Genomic DNA, 19,574 nt, shown 5'->3' with positions numbered 1-19,574 from the left:
GAAAGTCAAGGAAAGGCAGAGGAGTAACAGGGTGTGGGGTGCGGCTGATGGGCAATGCGGAAAGAGACCAGCAACAGGAAAAAGCAGCGCTTGGTAAAGACTGAGACAAGTGAATGGTCCTTTTGGTTAGGGCTGCAGGATGAGTGAAGAGATGAGGGCGAGGAAAGTGCTCAACTGGGTGGGTCACAGAGGAGACTGTGAGGAGAGGGAGAGAGAACGAGGAGTTGAAATCAGAGAGGAAGGCTGCTGGGGAGGAGCTAGGTGAACAGCAGATGACAGCAACATGGAGGGGGAGAAGAGAGGAGCGGCTGATGCAGTGCTGTTCAAAAGAGAAGAAAGAGGGAGGCAGGAGGGCATGGAAGCTGCAGGAGAGGGGAGGAGAAGCCCAACACCCAACCTTGATCTGACTGAAACATGAAGTGGTCGTGGATGGCTATGGTCTCCTTAGAGATGCAGTGGGTGTCCCGGGGACAGCAAGGGAAGGGCAGGAGGGAGAGAAAAAGGAAGGTGGTGGGTGTGATGTTAGCAATGGTGACACCAGAGAGGTGGAGAGTGTGGGGGAGACAGGTGTGGGAGAGGGTGAGGATGGAGGGAAGGCCAAGGCTGGGGCAGAGGAGGGTGTGGGATTTGTATTTGTGCTGATGGGGTCTGGGAAAGATCAGGATGGAGAGAAGGAAAGGAGCAGGTAGAGTGGGTGGGAACTGTGGCTGAGGAAATGGAGCCAGTGTGGGAAGGGGCAAGAGGACGGACGCAGAAGAGGGCTGTGGTGAGAGCCAAGGGGGAGGGCAGTTGGACTAGGGAAAAAAAAGGAAGACACAGTGAAGGTAATAGCAGTGCAGTCCCCTCAGGTAGCTGTCCCTCCCTGCTAGGAGGGGAGAGAGAGCCTCCAGGCCGTTCCCCCATGGGGAAAGGGACACCCCGGGAGCGGAGCTGCCCACCGGTGATAGCGCAGCCCAACTCAGGTAGCTGCTCATAAACAGAACCAGAGCTGGAGAACTGGAGAGACTTGGAGCCTCCCGCAGCAGTTACAGAACTGTTGTAGTAACAGATCAGTACGTTGTTAGCGATGGAAGGAAGTGGAATGTTCAGGTCATTTGAGCGGGATGAGGTGCCCCTCCTTTTTTATATTGTTTTTCTGGACACCACAGAACAACTGGCTGGTGGATTTGTTAACACCTCAAGGAAGTGAACTTTGCTGTAATGGCTGACACTACTCCCTGAGCACATCTACCATCGTGCGGCCGGGCCATCGCTTCCCTGAGCCTCAAAATGTTCTAACCCGCTGAGGTAAGGAGCAGAAACCATGTGGCAACACCAGCTCCATCAGATTTGGCTGAATCCTAACCACCACCTCATTTCTTCTCTTCTCTACATTCTTTTTGCCTTCTGTCTAGTAAGAGCCTGGCACAGCCACCAAGGAAAATCCACCTAATACAACTGTGATTAATAAAAGGCAAGCTAAAAAAAGGGGACAGTTTTTCACTTAGCATGAATTGGTGTAGCTCCTGGCTTTACTGAAGTAAATGCTTTTAGTCCAAGACTGGTAAAAGCTTTCCAGGTCTCAAAGTAGCTAATAAGATCATGTACTGAGATTAATTTCCCAGCAGCTAGGTTGCAATCAAGAAGGCACAGACAGAAATTGTATTTTCGATCTTTAATATTCCCCCTGCCTCCCCCGCCTATGGTGGGCTAGTGCTCTTTGGAGTTACCTCAGTTAGGCAGAAGAGAGATTTGTAGGTCTTGTTTTGTATGAAAGGGAATAGAAGAGGACTTCAGCAACTCAAGACCCTCTCTAACTGACTCTCCTTCTCTAACAAGGACAGGCAATGCCATATTTAATCCCATATTACATTTTAACAACCTACATTCAATGGCTGTTATTTAGTTTGCAAAGATAAGCAGCTGACAGTTAGCAAACGATACGTTTGATTGCACGGACAACCCTAATTTTGCTCTCTTGTGTGTCCATCTTGTGCACTGAACGAGGCAGGTTTGGAAAAATCAGTATGTGGGCATGGAATTAAAGACTGTTCCATAATTCAGACAGACGGGGACTGAATTAAGATTGCCTGGGCAACCATAAAACTGGCATCGGCTCACTTTCAAGTGCTTGATTTTTCAACCTAAATATACCTCCTTTTAATACGGGGTTTTGTATGTAATTTCCTCCTATGCCTTTTCTGGAAGGAAAAAAGATAAAAACAAAAAATTACACAAAACTTTAACAGCCGTCACATCATGCACCATTAGCTGAACCAGGCACCTTGCAGCACCAGCGTACAGACTGCTGCTACCTAAGCTACAGGACTTAACTACACTAGCTGTTAGCAGCAGAAAGCTGTTCTCTCAGATGAGGAAGAGTCAATGGCACCATGTGCTGGGTCCAGGGTGTGGTTGATAGAAGAGGCCCTGGCCCAGTCCAACTCCCTTCTCACTCAGGTGGGGAAAGGACCCTGGGCCATGTTCCAGGTAATGGGTTTGGCTGGCAGTGAGCAAGGAGCCTATCCCGGCCCGATCCCCAATCCCTGCAGCTCCAGCTACTTCAGCAGCTCCCAGACATTCTCGGTACAGTGCGTGGGGCTCCTGGTTGGCATTTGTGACACCCCAACTCTTGGGACATGCATTTGCAGGTCTCTTGCAGGGTGCCAGTGTTTCCCTGTGGAATGCAAAGTGGCAGAGGGGAAATGGGGATCATGAACAGTTTACAGGAATGGAATTTCATAGACAAAGAGAAGGCACTCCTCTGCCCAAAGGCCGTCTCTCTGCTGAATGTGTATAATGGAAAGTATGAGGTAACCTAAATACCGGGGTCACTTCCAGTGCCACCTGTGATGAAGAACTGTGAAACACAGAATTCTTTAAAACTTTTTTTCCTAGAACATAATTGTTGAATGTTATAATAGTTGTACAAGGGTTTTATTAACACTTTAACCCTGTTGGGTCTGAGATCCACCAACAACACTGTCCTCTCTGCCCCGGGAACTCCCGGGAGGGAGTAACTCTCTAATGCCTTCCCAAGACCACTTCCACCTCAAAACTTTGGCCTTTGTCCCTTTAAGAGGAGAACCCGAGTCAAATCAGGCAGTTGACATGCCAGTCCCAGAGATTACTAGTGGATCTTAGAACCCCAAAGCGAGGTGTAGTCTTTTTAACAGGAATAATCCTCCAAAGAGTCCAACCGCTTCACCCACAAGGGAGTCTTCAGAGCTCTTTCCAGGCGGGAGTTCTAACCACATACTTCTCTTCCTAAGGTTGACTGCAAGCAGGCTAACTGGTTTCAGCTGTATCCCATCCCCTGCCTTCCCATGAAGAACTTCCAGAACTTCCTCCTCCAGTGTTCCGATCTCCCCCACAGCCGCCCCCAGCACACACAGGGGCGGCACACTGCTTCCCGGCTTCATTTACCATACTGATAACACAACAAAGCAAGCAGACAAACTGCAGCTCAAAACCAGATCCTACGAGGGTGGGCTGTTCACATCAGGGTCCTCTGCTGAGAGGGAGCATTTCACTCGAGTCCCCTTCCTGAGAACACTTCACATGGAATTCGCTGGCATGAATGACAACTGGCTCCAGAGAGTCACCACAAAAAATAATCAGTACAAATAAAACCTTTACAGCAGGAGGGAAGGGACTTGTGATGGGGTTGGCATTTCTGAGTGAGAGATGCTTCTCCTTGGTTATTTGAGCTGGTACTGCAGGCCCTCTGGCTGCATAAAGGAGGATTCCCATGAACAGTTTAAGGTGCATGTGAATTGCACCCCTGGACTCCTGCAGGTTGGGTACTTGTGGGAAAAGCAGAAAGCTCTCACAAGGTGAGAGAAAACAACAGCTTACTGCGCCCTGAAATCTTGAGGCACTGGGAAGGAAGAGGATGAGCCGTGTCTAGAGAATCAACGAATAAGGAAACCCAAACGGCTAGAGTAGCCAATGAGGTAAAAATAGCAAAGGAAGATTTAAACAATAAGGAAGCCTGTTAATATAAAGGAAGTAAAGATCCAAACTGGGTCACGAGGGATGGGACTGGAGCAGCGAGCAAAGCAAAAATAGCAAGGAAGGAAAGATAAATAAGAAGTTCTTAAAATAAATAAGAAGCAAACAGACTGACAAGGAAACAAGAAGGCCATTGAGAGGGAAACAGAGAAAATCCAGAGAAGACCAGTATTGCTCAGGGCTTCAATTCATCCACAAGGGAGAAAATGACAAAGCTGAGGAGCTTTATTATAGCAACAAGGAGGAAGAGGAAGGAAAGTTTTATCAGAAATTAGAACCATGTGAATTTACCAACAGCAGCCCCAGCTGAACAGCTTAATATTCAGCTGAGAAGATAGTTTCCATGACAAATGGAAACTGTATGTGGAGCACCAAATAATTTAATGCAACTAAAACCCTCCAGTTTCTCCTTCGTTTCTGGTTTTCCTTCCCTCGCTGTCATCAGGTGTCCTGCCTTCCTATACCCTATGTCCTCTGACTTCACAGATAAAAAACGTGGGATTTTAATTCACAAAAAGTGCAGCATACAAAAGCCTCCCCACATAACATGCAACGGGAGTTTCCGAAGCACTGCAGGAAACACAGAAGGGTCTGCTGGCCAAGTCACGTGGCTGAATAACTAAACCGGTGACATTTAAAAAAACAAAAACAAAGGAGAGAATTGCCAAAATGCAGCAGGGCCTGCTGTTCTCCATGCCAGAATTCAGCACAAGGATAAGAGGCTGGAAAGACACTGGGGGATCACCCAGGACAAAGGGCAGCACCAGAGGGCTGCAGAGAAGCTACTGAAGAATGAAAGAAGAAATTACTGAGCTAAGAGCTCACTGTGAATGGGAGAGGGAGACACCTGGTAAATAACACCCGAGTCACTCAGTGGAGCAAAAGGGGAAGAGTAAGTCTGAGAAACCCATACCGGTCCCTGGAGGGCGCCGTGGCGGCAGCCTCAAGCATTCAAGTACCACGAGTGAGGCCTCAAAAAAGCACGAGATTTTCTACAACTACAATGGCTGGAAACTTGCTTCTCTTTTTAAATGAAAGCTGAGAGTCTCACTGAATGAGACGCCTCCATAAGCTGTGGTTTTCAGAAAAACACTAAATAATTCAAGACTCTTGACAAATTCTTAAGAGTTGGAAACACTGAGTATGTTCCCAGTCAGGAAGAGTGTTTTACAAACTGGGAGTCAATTTATACTGCTCACGAATGGCCATGCAACGCGATTGTCATCCAATCCCCGTATGACACCATGCCAGAGCACTGGGGAGGGTGTGGAAGAAAGGAGGAATTCAGGATACACTGAGATGTTACCATTTCCTTGGGGCGCTGCTCCCCCTACAAGCTTGGCACCACTCAAGGTGCTTAAAAGGGTGCATGACAAAACCACCTCAAATGTCAGAACTGTCCGAGAGGTCACGCAGCAGCAAAGCCCCAGGGGAAATCAATAGAGTTAAACTCGCATTCACAGAACTAAGTTATACCCTCCATACATGGGGAGCGAGAGAGAGGGAAATAAGAACACTAGGGGAACAAAGGGGATGCTCGGTTGGCTTTATGCATCTACCACAAACAGGAAAGCACCTTTCCTGCGCTGCTCTTAGAGCTCTCATCAAACGCAGCTTCTCATTAGCACAGTGGAAGGTGCCCTCTTGTGGTACACTGTGGAAAAGTGCAGTGAATGCAGTTTATCAAAGTGGATCTCCCACACCGGCACAAGAGATCAGGACAGATACAGGGATCGGCATGATTGAAACAAAGACCCAGGGGCTGTCTGGACAATTGAGTGTTGTCATTAATTGGTACCATTTTAATTCATAGGGGACTACAGGCCTCTCACAAAGGGGATGATGTCATCCCCTTCTGTCACTTTCCAATCCAACTCACCTGCGGCTTTTTTAAAGTTAGAGAACGGTCACGTGACTGACTGCAATGCTGAACACAGCCCCTCCATGTCTCTCTTCTGATCTGCATAAGTAGCCGACATCACACAAAAGATCTCGGACACACAAACTCAGGGCAACGGGAGGAGAGTAACAAGCTAGATGTAAACTCCGCAATGCCAGTACCACAGTGAGAGCTGGAACACATCGCAAGCGAGCCTAGATGTATCACTCAACAGAATGGAAAGAGATGTTCACCTGCTGTGAGGTAAAACGCCTGTCCAGGAATATGCCCACAGCCATCGCACCATGCGCTCACACACGCCGTGCGCCAATCCCCCGCCCCACACACGCACACACAGCGAAGTTAGTACTTACTGCCTTGTGAGGCTCCTTCACCTGAGGCAGCTTCAGTGTCTGCAAAGAGAAAGAGCTGCACTTAGACTTGCCAGCACATTCTGTCGAACGTTTGACAGCACACAGCGTCTTCAACTGTTTCATGGGGGGGGGCTGGAGTTTTGTAATTCCTGGCTCCTCGTTCTCTATCCTCCAGTCAGATTCCTCCTCCTCTGCTAGCCCCTTTTTCTATCACACACACGCCATGCAGCAGATTCAGCAGAGAGCAGGCCCTGGGGATACCAACTCTCGACTGCAGGGATCTCTGCGGCTCTGAACTCAGCCCTAACTCAGCAGAGCAGGCCCGGTGGTACTGGGGTCCCTCTGAGGGAGGAGCACACTGGGAACCTTATCATTTGCAGGGCTCATTCTGAAGGCTCTCTCCAGATTAAGCAGGCCAGGAAAGGCTGAGCTTCTGTTATCAGGAGGTGGGGAAGGGGACTGAGGCTCGACCAGGTCTCTCTCTCAAAGTGCAGCTGTTTTGGGGCGTTCGGTCGTGAAAGGCCTCTCGTCCAGAAACATGTGATTTGCTTTCATTTGCACTTTTCCGAACAAGGGCATTTCTCTTCTGACCCGTTACAATGGGCTGCTTTTTAAATGGAAATGTTACAACCTGTCACTTCCTCCTGCCCAGCACAGAAAGGCAGCGGCTTAGAAACCAGCTCCAAACAACCCAACGAGTCCCTCTGTCAGTGAGCCCTGGTCTACACTACAGACTTCTGTTGGTATAACCACATCGCGGAGGGGTAAAGCCACACCCCTGAGTGATGCAGTTATACTGACCGAACTGGTGTAGACAGCACTATCTCGGGGAGGTGGAGTACCTACGCCAATAGGAGAAGTTCTCCCGTCTGCATAGGTAGCATCTTCACTAAGCGCTACAACGGCACAGCTGCACCAGTGCCGCTGCAGCACTGTACGGATAGGCAACCCTGAGTCAAGAGAGTGGCTACCTGGTGCGCTAGGTGGGAGAGATTGCTCAGATTTCAAGCCTTGGGCTGGCTGCAGCTCAAGCTATTTTTCTCCCTCAGGTGTTACCACTGAAGTGATCAGCAGAGGTGCTCCAGCTGGAGCACACTTGGCTTAAACGGGAACGAGCTGCTTGCAGGGTATTCTCTGCGAGGGCCCCTGGGCTCTCTGGACCTCGGTTCTCTAATGCCGTGATTCTCAAACTTTTGAACTGGTGACCCCTTTCACATAGCAAGCCTCTGAGTGTGAACCCATTATAAATGCTGGAGGCAAAGCAGGGTTTGGGGTGGAGGTTGACAGCTCGCAATCCCCCACATAACCACCTCACAATCCCCTGCGGGGTCTCAAGCCCCAGTTTGAGAACCCCTGCTCTAATGGAAAGTGCAAGCTCCCCTCCCTTTTTTAAAAAAATGCAAGCTTCTGAGCCAGCCAAGCTGTTGGTGAGAGAGCAGACAGTCCCAGTGGATCTGTGGCTGGGATGGTCAGGAAGGCTGGGTGAGGTTTGCTCAACAGCCCAAGTGTTATTAACTGACGTAAATCCACCCTTTTCTACTGAATGTTGAAATCACTGATGTGCCTAGAGTCTGGACAAGTAATGTAAACACAGAAAAACGAACACAAAATGTAGCGCTAATGCTGCCCCCTAAGGGATGCAGAACGCCATACCGTACTGTCACTTTTCTGGATACTCTGGTGTAGAGTCACAAGGGGATTTAGGCACTGCGACGCTCAGAAAATCACTGGGATTCCCGAAGCTGGAGTTAGAGTCATAGCGTTTCAGGTCAGAAGGGACCACCAGCCCTAGTCTGACCTCCTGGGTATGAAAGACCACCCGGCACCCGCACACTAAACCCAACCTGCGTTTGGCACTCGGGCTCCCTGTACAATGAATGAATGGAGTCAGGCCCCTGGGAATGGGATTCATAGGAGCCAGCGCACTGAGCTGCCCGCGCTCGCCAATGGGAGCTGCCAAAGAGCGGGGTAGGTCCTAAGGCCCGCCCCTCGAGGAAGTCTGTGTTATGTCCAAGCTGGAGCCGGCCCCCTCTAGCTCAGCTGTGAATCATCTACTCAAATTAGGAGCCTAAGGCGTTTTTTTTTTGCCAGAAGGCTGAGGAGGAGGAAGAGAATCTCCCTGTGGTTACGACGCTCACCTTCAAACCCCCGCCCCCGCCAGCCTGATGAAAAGGGATTTAAACTGGGGTTTCCCACCTCGCACATGAATGCGCTAAGCACCGAGGTGGGATGATCCCTCAGTCTCTCCTGTTGAAGCTGTTCCACTGTGGATACAGAAAGAGTCAGTGGGCCAGAGAGAGTGCAAACACAGGCATGACTACAGCCTGGTGGTTAAAGTATTCACCCAGGATCCAGTCCCTCTGCTCCAACAAGTCTCTCCATGGCTGATCTGCGTAGAGTTAGATAGAAGGATGCCCATTTTTTTGTGAATCGCTCTGGGGCTTAGGTGTCTGGGTGCCTGGTGTGGGGCTGCAGTACATATGTGCAGAGGCAGAAACATAGATGCCTAGGGAACTTTGACTGCAAAAATGTAGGCAGTGAGTGAGCGTGGGTGCCTACAGGCATAGGTGCTGGAACCAGGGGTGCTGGGGTGCTCCTGTATCCTCTGGCTTGAAGTGGTTTCCACCACATACAGGGTTTACAGTTTGGTTCAATGGCTCTCAGCTCCCCCACTATACACATTGTTCCAGCCCCTCTGCCTACAGGGCTTTTGTGAACACCACTGGTGCCAAAATCTTGGATTTAGGTGCCTAAGGCGGCAGTTAGGCATCTACATTCGTTTGTGAATCCAGTCCCTTATGCCTCCAAATTCACAGAGAGAGCGAGCGAGCACGGCCATCTGCAATATGGAGGAGGACACCACTGAGGGAAAGACCTGTACAATAGATGGGACAAAAACATCCGGATTTCCCTCTCCAACTGGTTACATTACACTGCAGTCTTCAGTTCCAGTGTCACTAATGTCGCACATGGAAAGAAAGCACTGACCAGAAACAGCACAAACCACGACTGTATTCAAAGGCCTGCATGAACGCAACGGGTAAGGCTGCAAGCTGAAAAAATTGTTAAAACTCAAGAAATGCAAATGCTTAGGTTTACAAAGCTACGTTGAATTGTCCCATATTTCATAACTTATATTTTCAATTATAATCCAAAATATTCTGCATGTTCCATGAAAGCAAGTTTGTTACTATGCAAACCTTAACAGTGGCATTTCATAGCTTTTTTGATATTTAAATTGGTAACCCTAATTCATTAATACCATTTTTTGCAGTTAATTTCTTTTTTTTTTTCTTAAAAATAAATAAAAATATAGGGCTGTGGACCCTGTATTTGTCCAATTCTGTTTTATTATTTATTGTGATTGATTAATGTAAGAACATAAGAATGGCCATGCCGGGTCAGACCAATGGTCCATCTAGCTCAGTATCCTGTCTTCCAACCATGGCCAGTGCCAGATACTTCAGAGGGAATGAACAGAACAGGGCAATTATTGAGTGATCCATCCCCTGTGGTCCAGTCCCAGCTTCTGGCAGTCAGAGGTTTAGGGACACCTGGAGCATGGGGTTGCGTCCCTGACATTTGGCTAATAGCCACTGATGGACCTAGCCTCCGTGAACTTAACTAATTCTTTTTTAAATCCAGTTATAGTTTTGGCCTTTACAAATCCCCTGGCAACAAATTCCACAGGTTGACTGTACATTGTGATAAGAAATACTTCCGTGTGTTTGTTTTAAACCTGCTGCCTACTAATTTCATTTGGTGACCCCTGGTTCTCGTGTCATGTGAAGTGGTAAATAACACTTCCCTAGTCACTTTCTCCACACCAGTCATGATTTTATAGCCTCTATCAGATCCCCTAGTCATCTCTTTTCTAAGCTGAACACTCCCAGACTTTTTAATCATTCCCTTATGGAAGCTGTTTCATACCTCTAATCATTTTTGTTGTCATTCGCTGTGCCTTTTCAAATTCTAGAACAGGGTTCCTCAAACAGGGGTCACCACTTGTGCAGGGAAAGCCCCTGGCGGGCCGGGCCGGTGTGTTTACCTGCCCCATCCACAAGTCCGGCCCATCGCGGCTCCCACTGGCCCGGAGCAGCGATCCACGGCCAGTGGGAGCCACGATCGGCCAGCCCTGTGGACAGGGCAGGTAAACACACCAGCCCAGCCCACCAGGGGCTTTCCCTACACAAGCGGCGACCCCTGTTTGAGAAACCCTGTTCTAGTAGGTTGTTTGTTTGTTTCTGAGATGGGGCAACCAGAACTGCACGCAATATTCAAGATGTGGGCATACCATGGATTTGTATAGTGGCATACGGATATTTTCTGTCTTATTAACCTATCCCTTTTTTAATGGCTCCTAACATTGTTAGCTTTTTGACTGCTGTTTTACATTGAGCAGATGTCTTCAGAGAACTGTCCACAATGACTCCAAGATCTTTTTCTTGAGAGGTAACAGCTAATTTAGATCCCATCATTTTGTATGTATAGTTTGGATTATGTTTTCCAATTTGCATTACTTTGCACTTACCAACACTGATTTTCATCTGCTATTTTGTTGCCCAGTCATCCAGTTTAGTGAAATCCCTTTGTAGCTCTTAGCAAGTCAGCTTTGGACTTAACTATCTAGAGTAATTTTGTATTGTCTGCAAACTTTGCCACCTCACTGTTTACCCTCTTTTCCAGATCCTTTATGAATATGTTGAACAGCACTAGTCCCAGTACAGATCCTTGGAGGACCCAGCTATTTACCTCTCTCCACTGTGAAAACTGACTATCTATTCCTATCCTTTGTTTCCTGTCTTTTAAGCAGTTACTGATCCATGAGAGGACCTTCCCTCTTCTCCCATAACTACTTACTTCACTCAAGAGACTTTGGTACGGGACTTTGTCAAAGTCTTTCTGACTGATAGGAAAGAAGATATTTATACATATTTGTAATTATTTTAAAAATAATAAAATATGTAATAAAGTTTGCACACTGCAGTAAACTGAAGCACCTGAGTAGAAATACACAAAGTCATCTACGGAACTACAAAGTCCTACAACTGTATTTCTTCACAAATTGTATAGATTTGACATGACACCATTCTGTCACAAAAGGAAAAACTAGCTGTGACACAGTGGAATTCTGCAACACATCATTCTGGAGTCCATAGTTAACAACATAAATAAACCCAATGAAAACTGAGAACTATGCATGTGCAAAAGCAATTTTTAATAATTTGTTACTGTAGTTTCAAACTTAGCAAGAAACAAGCCACCTATGAAATTTTAAAGTTCAGCCGTTTCTGAGTTATACATGTGCAGAAAAGTTACAGTTATTTTAAACAGGAAAAATATACTTTCCCTGTTTGTGTAACTCAAAACGGTTCAATGAATGAAAGCCAAAACAATACCCATCGCCAAATCATCTTTGGGCTGAGATCTAGTATGTAAAGTTTCTGACTTCACCAAATCTGTATCAATGCATTTAACTTGGCTAAAAAAATCTACAGCATGTGCTTGTTACGTGATTTTCAAAGCCAGATAATTTGGTCAAATCAATTTCCTCCAATACCAGAAACGCAGTTTCTCCTCAAGGAGGAATTATCAGACTGTCAAATTTCAGTTTTCCACAACCAGTCATTTCAGCAGTAGAGCTGTTCTAAAATAAGTTGTTAAAATATATACAATAGGAAAAGTGTTTTATTTCCATTCTCAAACAGCTGAACTGGTTCTCTCCCATCAATTAATTTTTTTAAACCAACTTTGGGCAGAGACCAATACTGCAAAATTTCAATCTGAAACCTTTGCAAAGTTTTCAGAGAATGAAAACAGGATTAAAAGAGAAATCTGAACTAAAGATGTCAATTCTGCTCCTGCTATAATCATAATAATGAATCAGATCCTGAGTTGGCGTAAATAAACATAGCTACATTGACTTTATTGAGCTGTACTGATTTACAACAAGCTGAGAATCCAGCTGGTATACCCAGACTGAAACAGAATTGTGAATGAGTCTGATAGTAGTTACTAAATAATTTAAAGGAAAAACATGCTGTATAAAAACGGCGGTTATTCAGTCCAGGATACAATTATTACCTCAAAAAAACCAAAGGATCCTCAAATTATTATAGCAGAACTGGTAGCTCTTGCTAGAATTAAAGTTAAGTTGAGATTTGCTTTATAATCCTCTTTTCACTTGTTCATAACTATCTGAAAAATACTCTTTAGGGCAAATGTTTTCTGTTCTTGGTCTCAGCCCAGGTTTTTTATTTAATTTTTTTTTGAAAGTCTAGTATAATAAATGCAATCATTTTTGAGTTATGGAGAGGTGAAAGAAAAGGCAATTGTCCCACTTAAATGTTTAGATGCTTTTCTGCTCACCTCACTCAAATATAGCTGAACTATACAATTTAAAACATTCAGGATGGTTCCTTCCTACTGATGATTAGACCCTTTCATGGTTTAAAAAGCTATAAACAAACAAAAAGTGAGTTACAAGTACTTAAGAACTTGATTTCATGCACGTGCAGTAGCATTTGCTAATGCTGGCATCTATGATACTATCTATTGTCACAGCTAGTTAATATGGTGGACATATCACTGCAGAAATGCATTATAGTTTGAAATCTTTGTGTTCCAGCACAGTTTAGATGCTCCACAGGAGGAGGAAGTCATCTTGCTTTTGCAGGGCTTCAAAGCTCACTGCAAAGGATTTTTTCAGCTACTCTAACTTCACCATTTCTCCACCACCCCCCTGTTACTTTTCCCGCTTGAAAAAATGTGGAAGAGAAATTTCTTATCTGCCCTTCTGCTCCTGTGAAGATGTATTTACATTCAGGACAGGAAGTTTATGATGCTTTGCTCTCAGGCACTAGTACTTGAACAAAAGCTTCCGCAACACTTTGAACTCTCAAACTGCCAGGACCTCATTCCCTAGAAATGTCCAACCAGTTTAGAATTACGCGTGGAAGGTTCTTCTGTGTAGGTAAATGCCAAATTCTCAAACAGGAAACAAACCATTCCCAAGGATGAACAAATAATCTTGCCTAAAAGATAACATGCCACCCACAAAATAGAACCCTTGACCCCACAATCTGGGAGGGCAGTGGAGGTGGATGAAGATATAAAATTCAATTAAAGTTCTTCTGAAAGTCAGAATTACAGAAAAGTATTTTTCCATTCTTTAGAGATGTCGTCAGCATAGGATTCTGACTTACGGAGCTGAACAGCTCAAAGAGGTGTTTTCCAAACAAGAAAAGAAACAGTAAACGAAGCATCAGGCAGCATGACTAGTAAAAAGATAGGCCCAAACTGCAAAGAAAGTGGAGAGAAGATACTTGCCAAGAGCAACAGATAGGAAGCCTGAAATGGATGTGTCCTCCATAAAACAAAAGCCAACTCCTATAAGAAACATTCCAAAAAGGAACCAAACTCAAAGGAGCTGGAGAGTCTGTGATCCGCACACATCATGGGGACAGGATCTGTAGCACTGAATGATGACATTCCTCCTACAAGCCAATCCTGGCACTAATAACCCTTTGTAAAGTGGGGTGGACCATATAGGTGCTTTCTATGTAATCTGAATTGAAACAGGTCTGAAGCTGGCAATTGAAGTGTCCTGTCTCTGATGGTACAAGACCTTCTAGCTGTAGGCCAGCCAGGTCATAATGGAAAAACATGCAGTCAGACAGGGTCATTTTAATGACAGCAAAACCTACTGACTTGGTGTCAAAAGAAACACAAACCTTTAAAGACAGTCTTCTTCAGGGAAAAAAACAAAACCAAACCCTTTTAGTGAAGAAGAGAACTGGACACTTCTCCACCAAAAAGCACTAAAAAGCAATGGAAGAAAGAACCCCAAAGAAGTGGTGAAGGTGCTTGGCGCAAACGAGCTGTTTGGCCTTGAAAAAGAGCTGGTGTGCTAAGGTCAGCTTGCCGAGAATGATAAAAAACTACAGAAACAGACAGGAAAAAAATGCTGTGGACTGACTGTTGGCTCAGGAAGCTCAGAGGAAGGGCACTGGACATCCAGGCAGAAGTAGCATACAAAGTCAGAAGATCCAGCTGCTGAAAGAAGGGCCACTTCCTGACCCCTGTGAAGAGGAAGTGACTACAAGATTCCAGGGGTGAGTTACTGGCAGATGGAGTGTGCACAAAGGACGGAGGGGTAGAACTGGATGAAATGTTTCAATCAAAAAAAATTTTTTTTGTTAAAAAATGCAAGTTTGGCAACACTGAAATCTTTCACAAATTCATGCAGTTTTGACAAGCTGTTTGTTTAGAAACAAACAAAAGATTCCAAGAAATTCAAAATTTCAACATTATTAAATGAAATGTTTTGATTTTTTGCTCTGAAACGACTTTTCATTTAGAACCTTTCTGTGATTTTATTAAAAACTCAAGTGCTTAAAATGCTCAAAATCAAAATGAAATGTTTTGTTTCACTTGAAACTAAACTTTTAGACTTGTTGAAAGTTTCCAAAATTTGTGTGTTCAGTTCAACCCAAAACAAATTTTTCATCACACTTCTGAAACAGCCAAAAAAGCAAAAAAGCAGTTATGTGCCCAGCTCCAGTGGGAGAGTCTCAAGTACCAGTGCCTTAGAGGGTCAAACAGAGCTGGGGGAGCAGTGTCACCAGTGGCTTTGGACTTAAAATCCAATTACGTGGACATAAGATTATGAATTTAAAAACTCAGCAGTGAGGAAATGCCAAAGTTATGGTTGTATCTACAACGTTCAATCGGCCCACGTGCTAATGACATGGTCATCTCGTACTGTTATTCATTACAATATAATAGACACTTTTTTTTCTACAACTTTATATACACATGTAAAGCATCTTGCAATACACTTCTTTCATTCTTGTATGGTTTCACTGATTTCATCCTCATTATTGGAATGGCCCAGTATATTGTGCTTAATGGAAAACATTCTCTCTATATGGTATTATGCCATTTACTATTTTTTCACTGAACATGTACTATATACGTTCAACAGGATATTTTCCCTGTACAGGCAGATATACCTCTGAACAGTAATTTATTACTGTAGTATCTCACAATCTATTTATCAATGAATGTCAAGTGTCAGAGGGGAGCCGTGTTAGTCTGGATCTGTAAAAGCAGCAAAGAGTCCTGTGGCACCTTATAGACTAACAGACGTATTGGAGCATGAGCTTTCGTGGGGGAATCCCCACTACGTGCATCCGACGAAGTGGGGATTCACCCACGAAAGCTCGTGCTCCAATACGTCTGTTGGTCTATAAGGTGCCACAGGACTCTTTGCTGCTTTTATCAATGAATGACATTTATAGAGCTCTGGCAATAGTAAATATTCATTTATGATTTCTTATTTGATTGTGTACATGAAGAAATAGCTAATTTATGTAATTAATGTGACCTATCCTCAAACTGCCTTAATAAAATTCAAGTATTATTTTCACCAAGTACTGGGTGCATGCTTTTAAAAATGGCGTGAAAATTTATTTAATTTCAGATAAGAATTTGTTGCATATGTAAACTGTGCTTGTTCACCTCGGATTTGCAAGTTATTGACATATTTCTAAATTCACAAGTAGAAATAATTTGGAAACTAATTTTCTCCATAAACACATATAAAAATATATGTTTTCAGAAGCTAAAGATAAGATCCTGTTTCCACTAAAGAAAACAGTCCTATTAACATCTGAGAAAGAGAGAGAGAGAGACAGGATTTCACCCTAAGTATTCAATTGAATTAAAAATAATCATGTCTTTACAATAAAACGTGACATACTATACTTAATCAGTGATGCTACAGTGATGTCTCTGGACGCCAGCTGAGATTAGGGTCCATTGTGTTAGGTGCTGTATAGAAACACAGCAAGGAACAATCTTTGCCCCAACTAATTTACAATCTAATTACAGTAGTTACTGAAACAATTAATGTTACACTTGCAAACCTTTTATATGCCAACAGATAATGCACTTCACTACTGCCTTATGTTTTGCTTCAACTATGGTATGCTACTAATTTGTAGTATTGCTTATATAAGTGACGGTCAAGGACTTTGCTGACATTCACAAAGTAGTACAAAATATTAGAACATGCTACCAACATGTACGTAAGGTTGTAAAAGAAACTGTATAATATTATACTGCATTATTTGAGAAATAGTATGTGACCATGTGATTAAAGGATGTATTATAGTATACATCCAGAAATGGGAAGCGTTAACTCACTCTTAACTCTCATATTTGCTGACTTCTGAGACTTGATATTTGTAATCTTCATCTTTAATATACATTATAATGTTTTATGCTGGGATTTTCAAAACAGCCATTGGGAATTGGGCACCTCACTCCCATAGGCTCCTTTGACAATTCCAGCCATAATCATTATGTAAAGAAAATATATCCAAAAACATGCAGGTGTTATCACAATGTGGGCACTTAAAAAAGATACCCCTAAAATATTCAGAGAGAGACACCTCAGTGCTAGTCTCTGAAGTGAAATAAAATAAATGCACCTGTACGCTTGATGTCACAGTTTCAAAAGTCCATAATTCTGTCATTGCACAATCGGTTATTTTGTAATCATATTGCTTCAAGAAAGTCAAAGCAATGTTTTGACCATACCAAGTGTGCAGTTTTTCAATAAAGCCATTTCTGAATGACAACAAAAAAGTTTTACAGCCAAGAAATGCTTTCCTCAATTCTCAGATTACTTAAAAATGGCCAGACTTCTAGAAAATTTTCACACAATATTCCTTAGACCAAGCATGAGAAATTTCATACCAGAAGAATCAGAGGGGTAGCCGTGTTAGTCTGTAGCCACAAAAACAATGAAGAGTACAGTGGTACCTTAAAGACTAACAAATTTTAGGCATAAGCTTTCGTGGGTGGGTTTTTTACTCTTGAAGGTGCCACCGGACTCCTTGTGATTTTTATACCAGAAGCACATTTTGAAAGTTACAATCAACTGAAAAAAGAGATTTTGACTGGAAGTGCCATTTCAACCTTTAATATAAAGATGATATGGAAACACTACAGTACACTATAGAAAAATATGATAAAGAATTTAGCAGCCAATGTTAAGAATCTCAGTAAGTATTTAAGTATTGACAAACATGATCATCATACATGTTTTACTTGCATAAAATTCCTTTCCTTGAAGACACACAAGTGCTTTGGATAATCTATTTACAACGCACCAATATCCTTAGAGATACTGAACTGGTTTTTTTTGGTCCGTCATTACCCAACTGATTTCCAGCAAAACAGAAATGGATTAAAATATACAGGATTGGCAGGAATTTGGGGAGCCATGGACAGATGCCTATCATCACTACAGGAACTGGATTGCTGATTCATTTGGAATGCTGCATCAGAGAGGAATGCACCCACATACAGCAGTGCACCCCAAATCACAGCCCCTCACAGGAAGAGAATAAGAGACCCCTGTAGAAAATTTCACTGATATCTTATTTAAATTAATTGAATGTAGTAGCTCATGGTGATGTCCAGAAAGAATACTGCTGGAGCACGGATCCCCCTTCCTTCTGACTGCAGAAGAGTTCATCCTAACAGTGGCACTTGGTAGGCTCATTATAATGACAGGCAGTAGCAGCAGAGGAATCTCAAAAGCATGAATGTTAACCTAGGATTCTCAAAGGTTTGAGCAGGAGAGAGATACCTCTATGCGCCCGCACATGGGTCTGGAAACAGTTGTAATACTTGTATTTCTTCCCACATATTCCACACTCATAAGACCCTGAAAAACAGGACAGAAAAGTACAGATTACCATATTAAATCAGTAACAAGCAGACAGCCCCATGATATAGAGACAGCCACAAACTGATGAGAGGACAGTGCAGCTGTCAGCAAGAGAGGGTTTGGAAGGCTTGTGGTGTTAAGTGCAGGGAATCTGTACTCCACTGTCCACCTCTAGATCCTTTCTTGCTGAGTAAGAGTACTTGACACATTTTGCTGCATTTACATTTACAGTATATCTTTATAAGTTTATTAATTTGGAAGAACCACTCTCAATATATCCTGAATTATGATTTAATAATAATTTTCTAGTAGTCGGAATAAACCTTGAACTAGTATTTCCGCTTTTTTTATCTTCAAAATTTCTCAAGCAATGTAATTACCACACAAAGAGATTTGGTACGTATCCAGGAGGATACCAGATAGATTAAAACGAACTTTAGACTTTTATAGGTAAAACTCTTCTGATCGCTGTATTTCCGCCTCTCAGTTTGCTTATCTGATCTCAGAAGATATGTATCTACAAGCAGTCAGCAGTAACAGAGACACAAAAGTTGAGCTGGGAGAATAATTTGCAATGACAAAATTAGTTGTCAATGAATGTAGCCTCTCCTGCTCACAGAACATTCATAAGCAGTTAGAGACTTCCTCAAATATATTTGTTATTTAAAATTTGTATACTTAAAAAAAAACAACCTCTATGGATTGGTTGTAAATCATGCTTTGCAGTGACACATAATTTGTTAATTGTGCTGTTAGCTATGATTAGTTATGGAGCGCTGTTCCTGCTCCCTTTTAGGGGGAACCCGGGGGGGGGGAGGGGGGACAGGGGCGGCTCTAGGTATTTTGCCGCCCCAAGCACCGCAGGCAGGCTGCCTTCGGCGGCTTGCCTGCGGGAGGTCCCTGGTCCCGCGGTTTCGGCAGCATGCCTGCAGGAGGTCCGCCGAAGCTGCAGGACCAGCAGACCCTCCGCAGGCATGCCACCGAAGGCAGCCTGCCTGCCGCCCTCCCAGCAACCGGCAGAGCACCCCCCATGGTTTGCCGCCCCAGGCACGTGCTTGGAGCGCTGGTGCCTGGAGCCGCCCCAGGGGCGGGGGGGGGAGAACATTACTTTGTGTGAATTTAAAATGTAATGTCCGCGGCTATTTGATAATGTCGCTTTTAAATTTACTTTTCCTGACCATGCAGAGCCAGTAAAACTCATGGACGTGAGTGAACACCAAAGGAGCATGAGTGTGGCCAAAGCACACTGACATACAAATTCAAGCAAATAGTCACCTGCTTTTTTTGTTTCTTGATCATACTTGCTCGGCTGAGTGATGTCTTTCAAGGGAAAATATCAACCAGTTATCTGTGTACTGTTATTTATGTCCTTTCCTTCTCATTCAATGACCTGTCCCTTTTGGTTTGGGGGAAGCTGATTCGATTGTGTCCCTTTTGTTTCTAACAGAGCGGAAGTCTGCTTTGTCTCTGAATAAACATTGCTATGGGAATGCCCCTTGAGTTGCGAAGGGTATTTATTCCTCACCACTGGTGCTGAAACTGCAGGGGGCGCTCACAAGAACACACTACAGTACAGTGTGCTATA

General features: G+C 44.0%; 1 protein-coding gene across 15 annotated transcripts in view; it reads right to left on the bottom strand.

The window, feature by feature from the left end:
• The window catches only part of ZNF618 (zinc finger protein 618), a 276,489-nt gene that overhangs the window by 67,442 nt on the left and 189,473 nt on the right, over positions 1-19,574 (bottom strand). For all 15 annotated transcript variants that reach the window (XM_044992642.1, XM_044992643.1, XM_044992650.1 and 12 more), the window contains 2 exons: positions 17,909-17,986; positions 6,247-6,285 (listed from right to left, as the gene is read on the bottom strand). In XM_044992642.1, the coding sequence (XP_044848577.1) occupies positions 6,247-6,285; positions 17,909-17,986 (117 nt within the window). The remainder of the gene's footprint in view (positions 1-6,246; positions 6,286-17,908; positions 17,987-19,574) is intronic.

This window comes from Mauremys mutica, chromosome 18 (genome assembly GCF_020497125.1).
Source record: "Mauremys mutica isolate MM-2020 ecotype Southern chromosome 18, ASM2049712v1, whole genome shotgun sequence".
In the NCBI taxonomy this organism is placed as follows: domain Eukaryota; kingdom Metazoa; phylum Chordata; order Testudines; family Geoemydidae; genus Mauremys; species Mauremys mutica.
The sequence above is the reverse complement of the archived record's forward strand: the minus strand, read 5'-3'. Positions and strand labels throughout refer to the sequence as shown.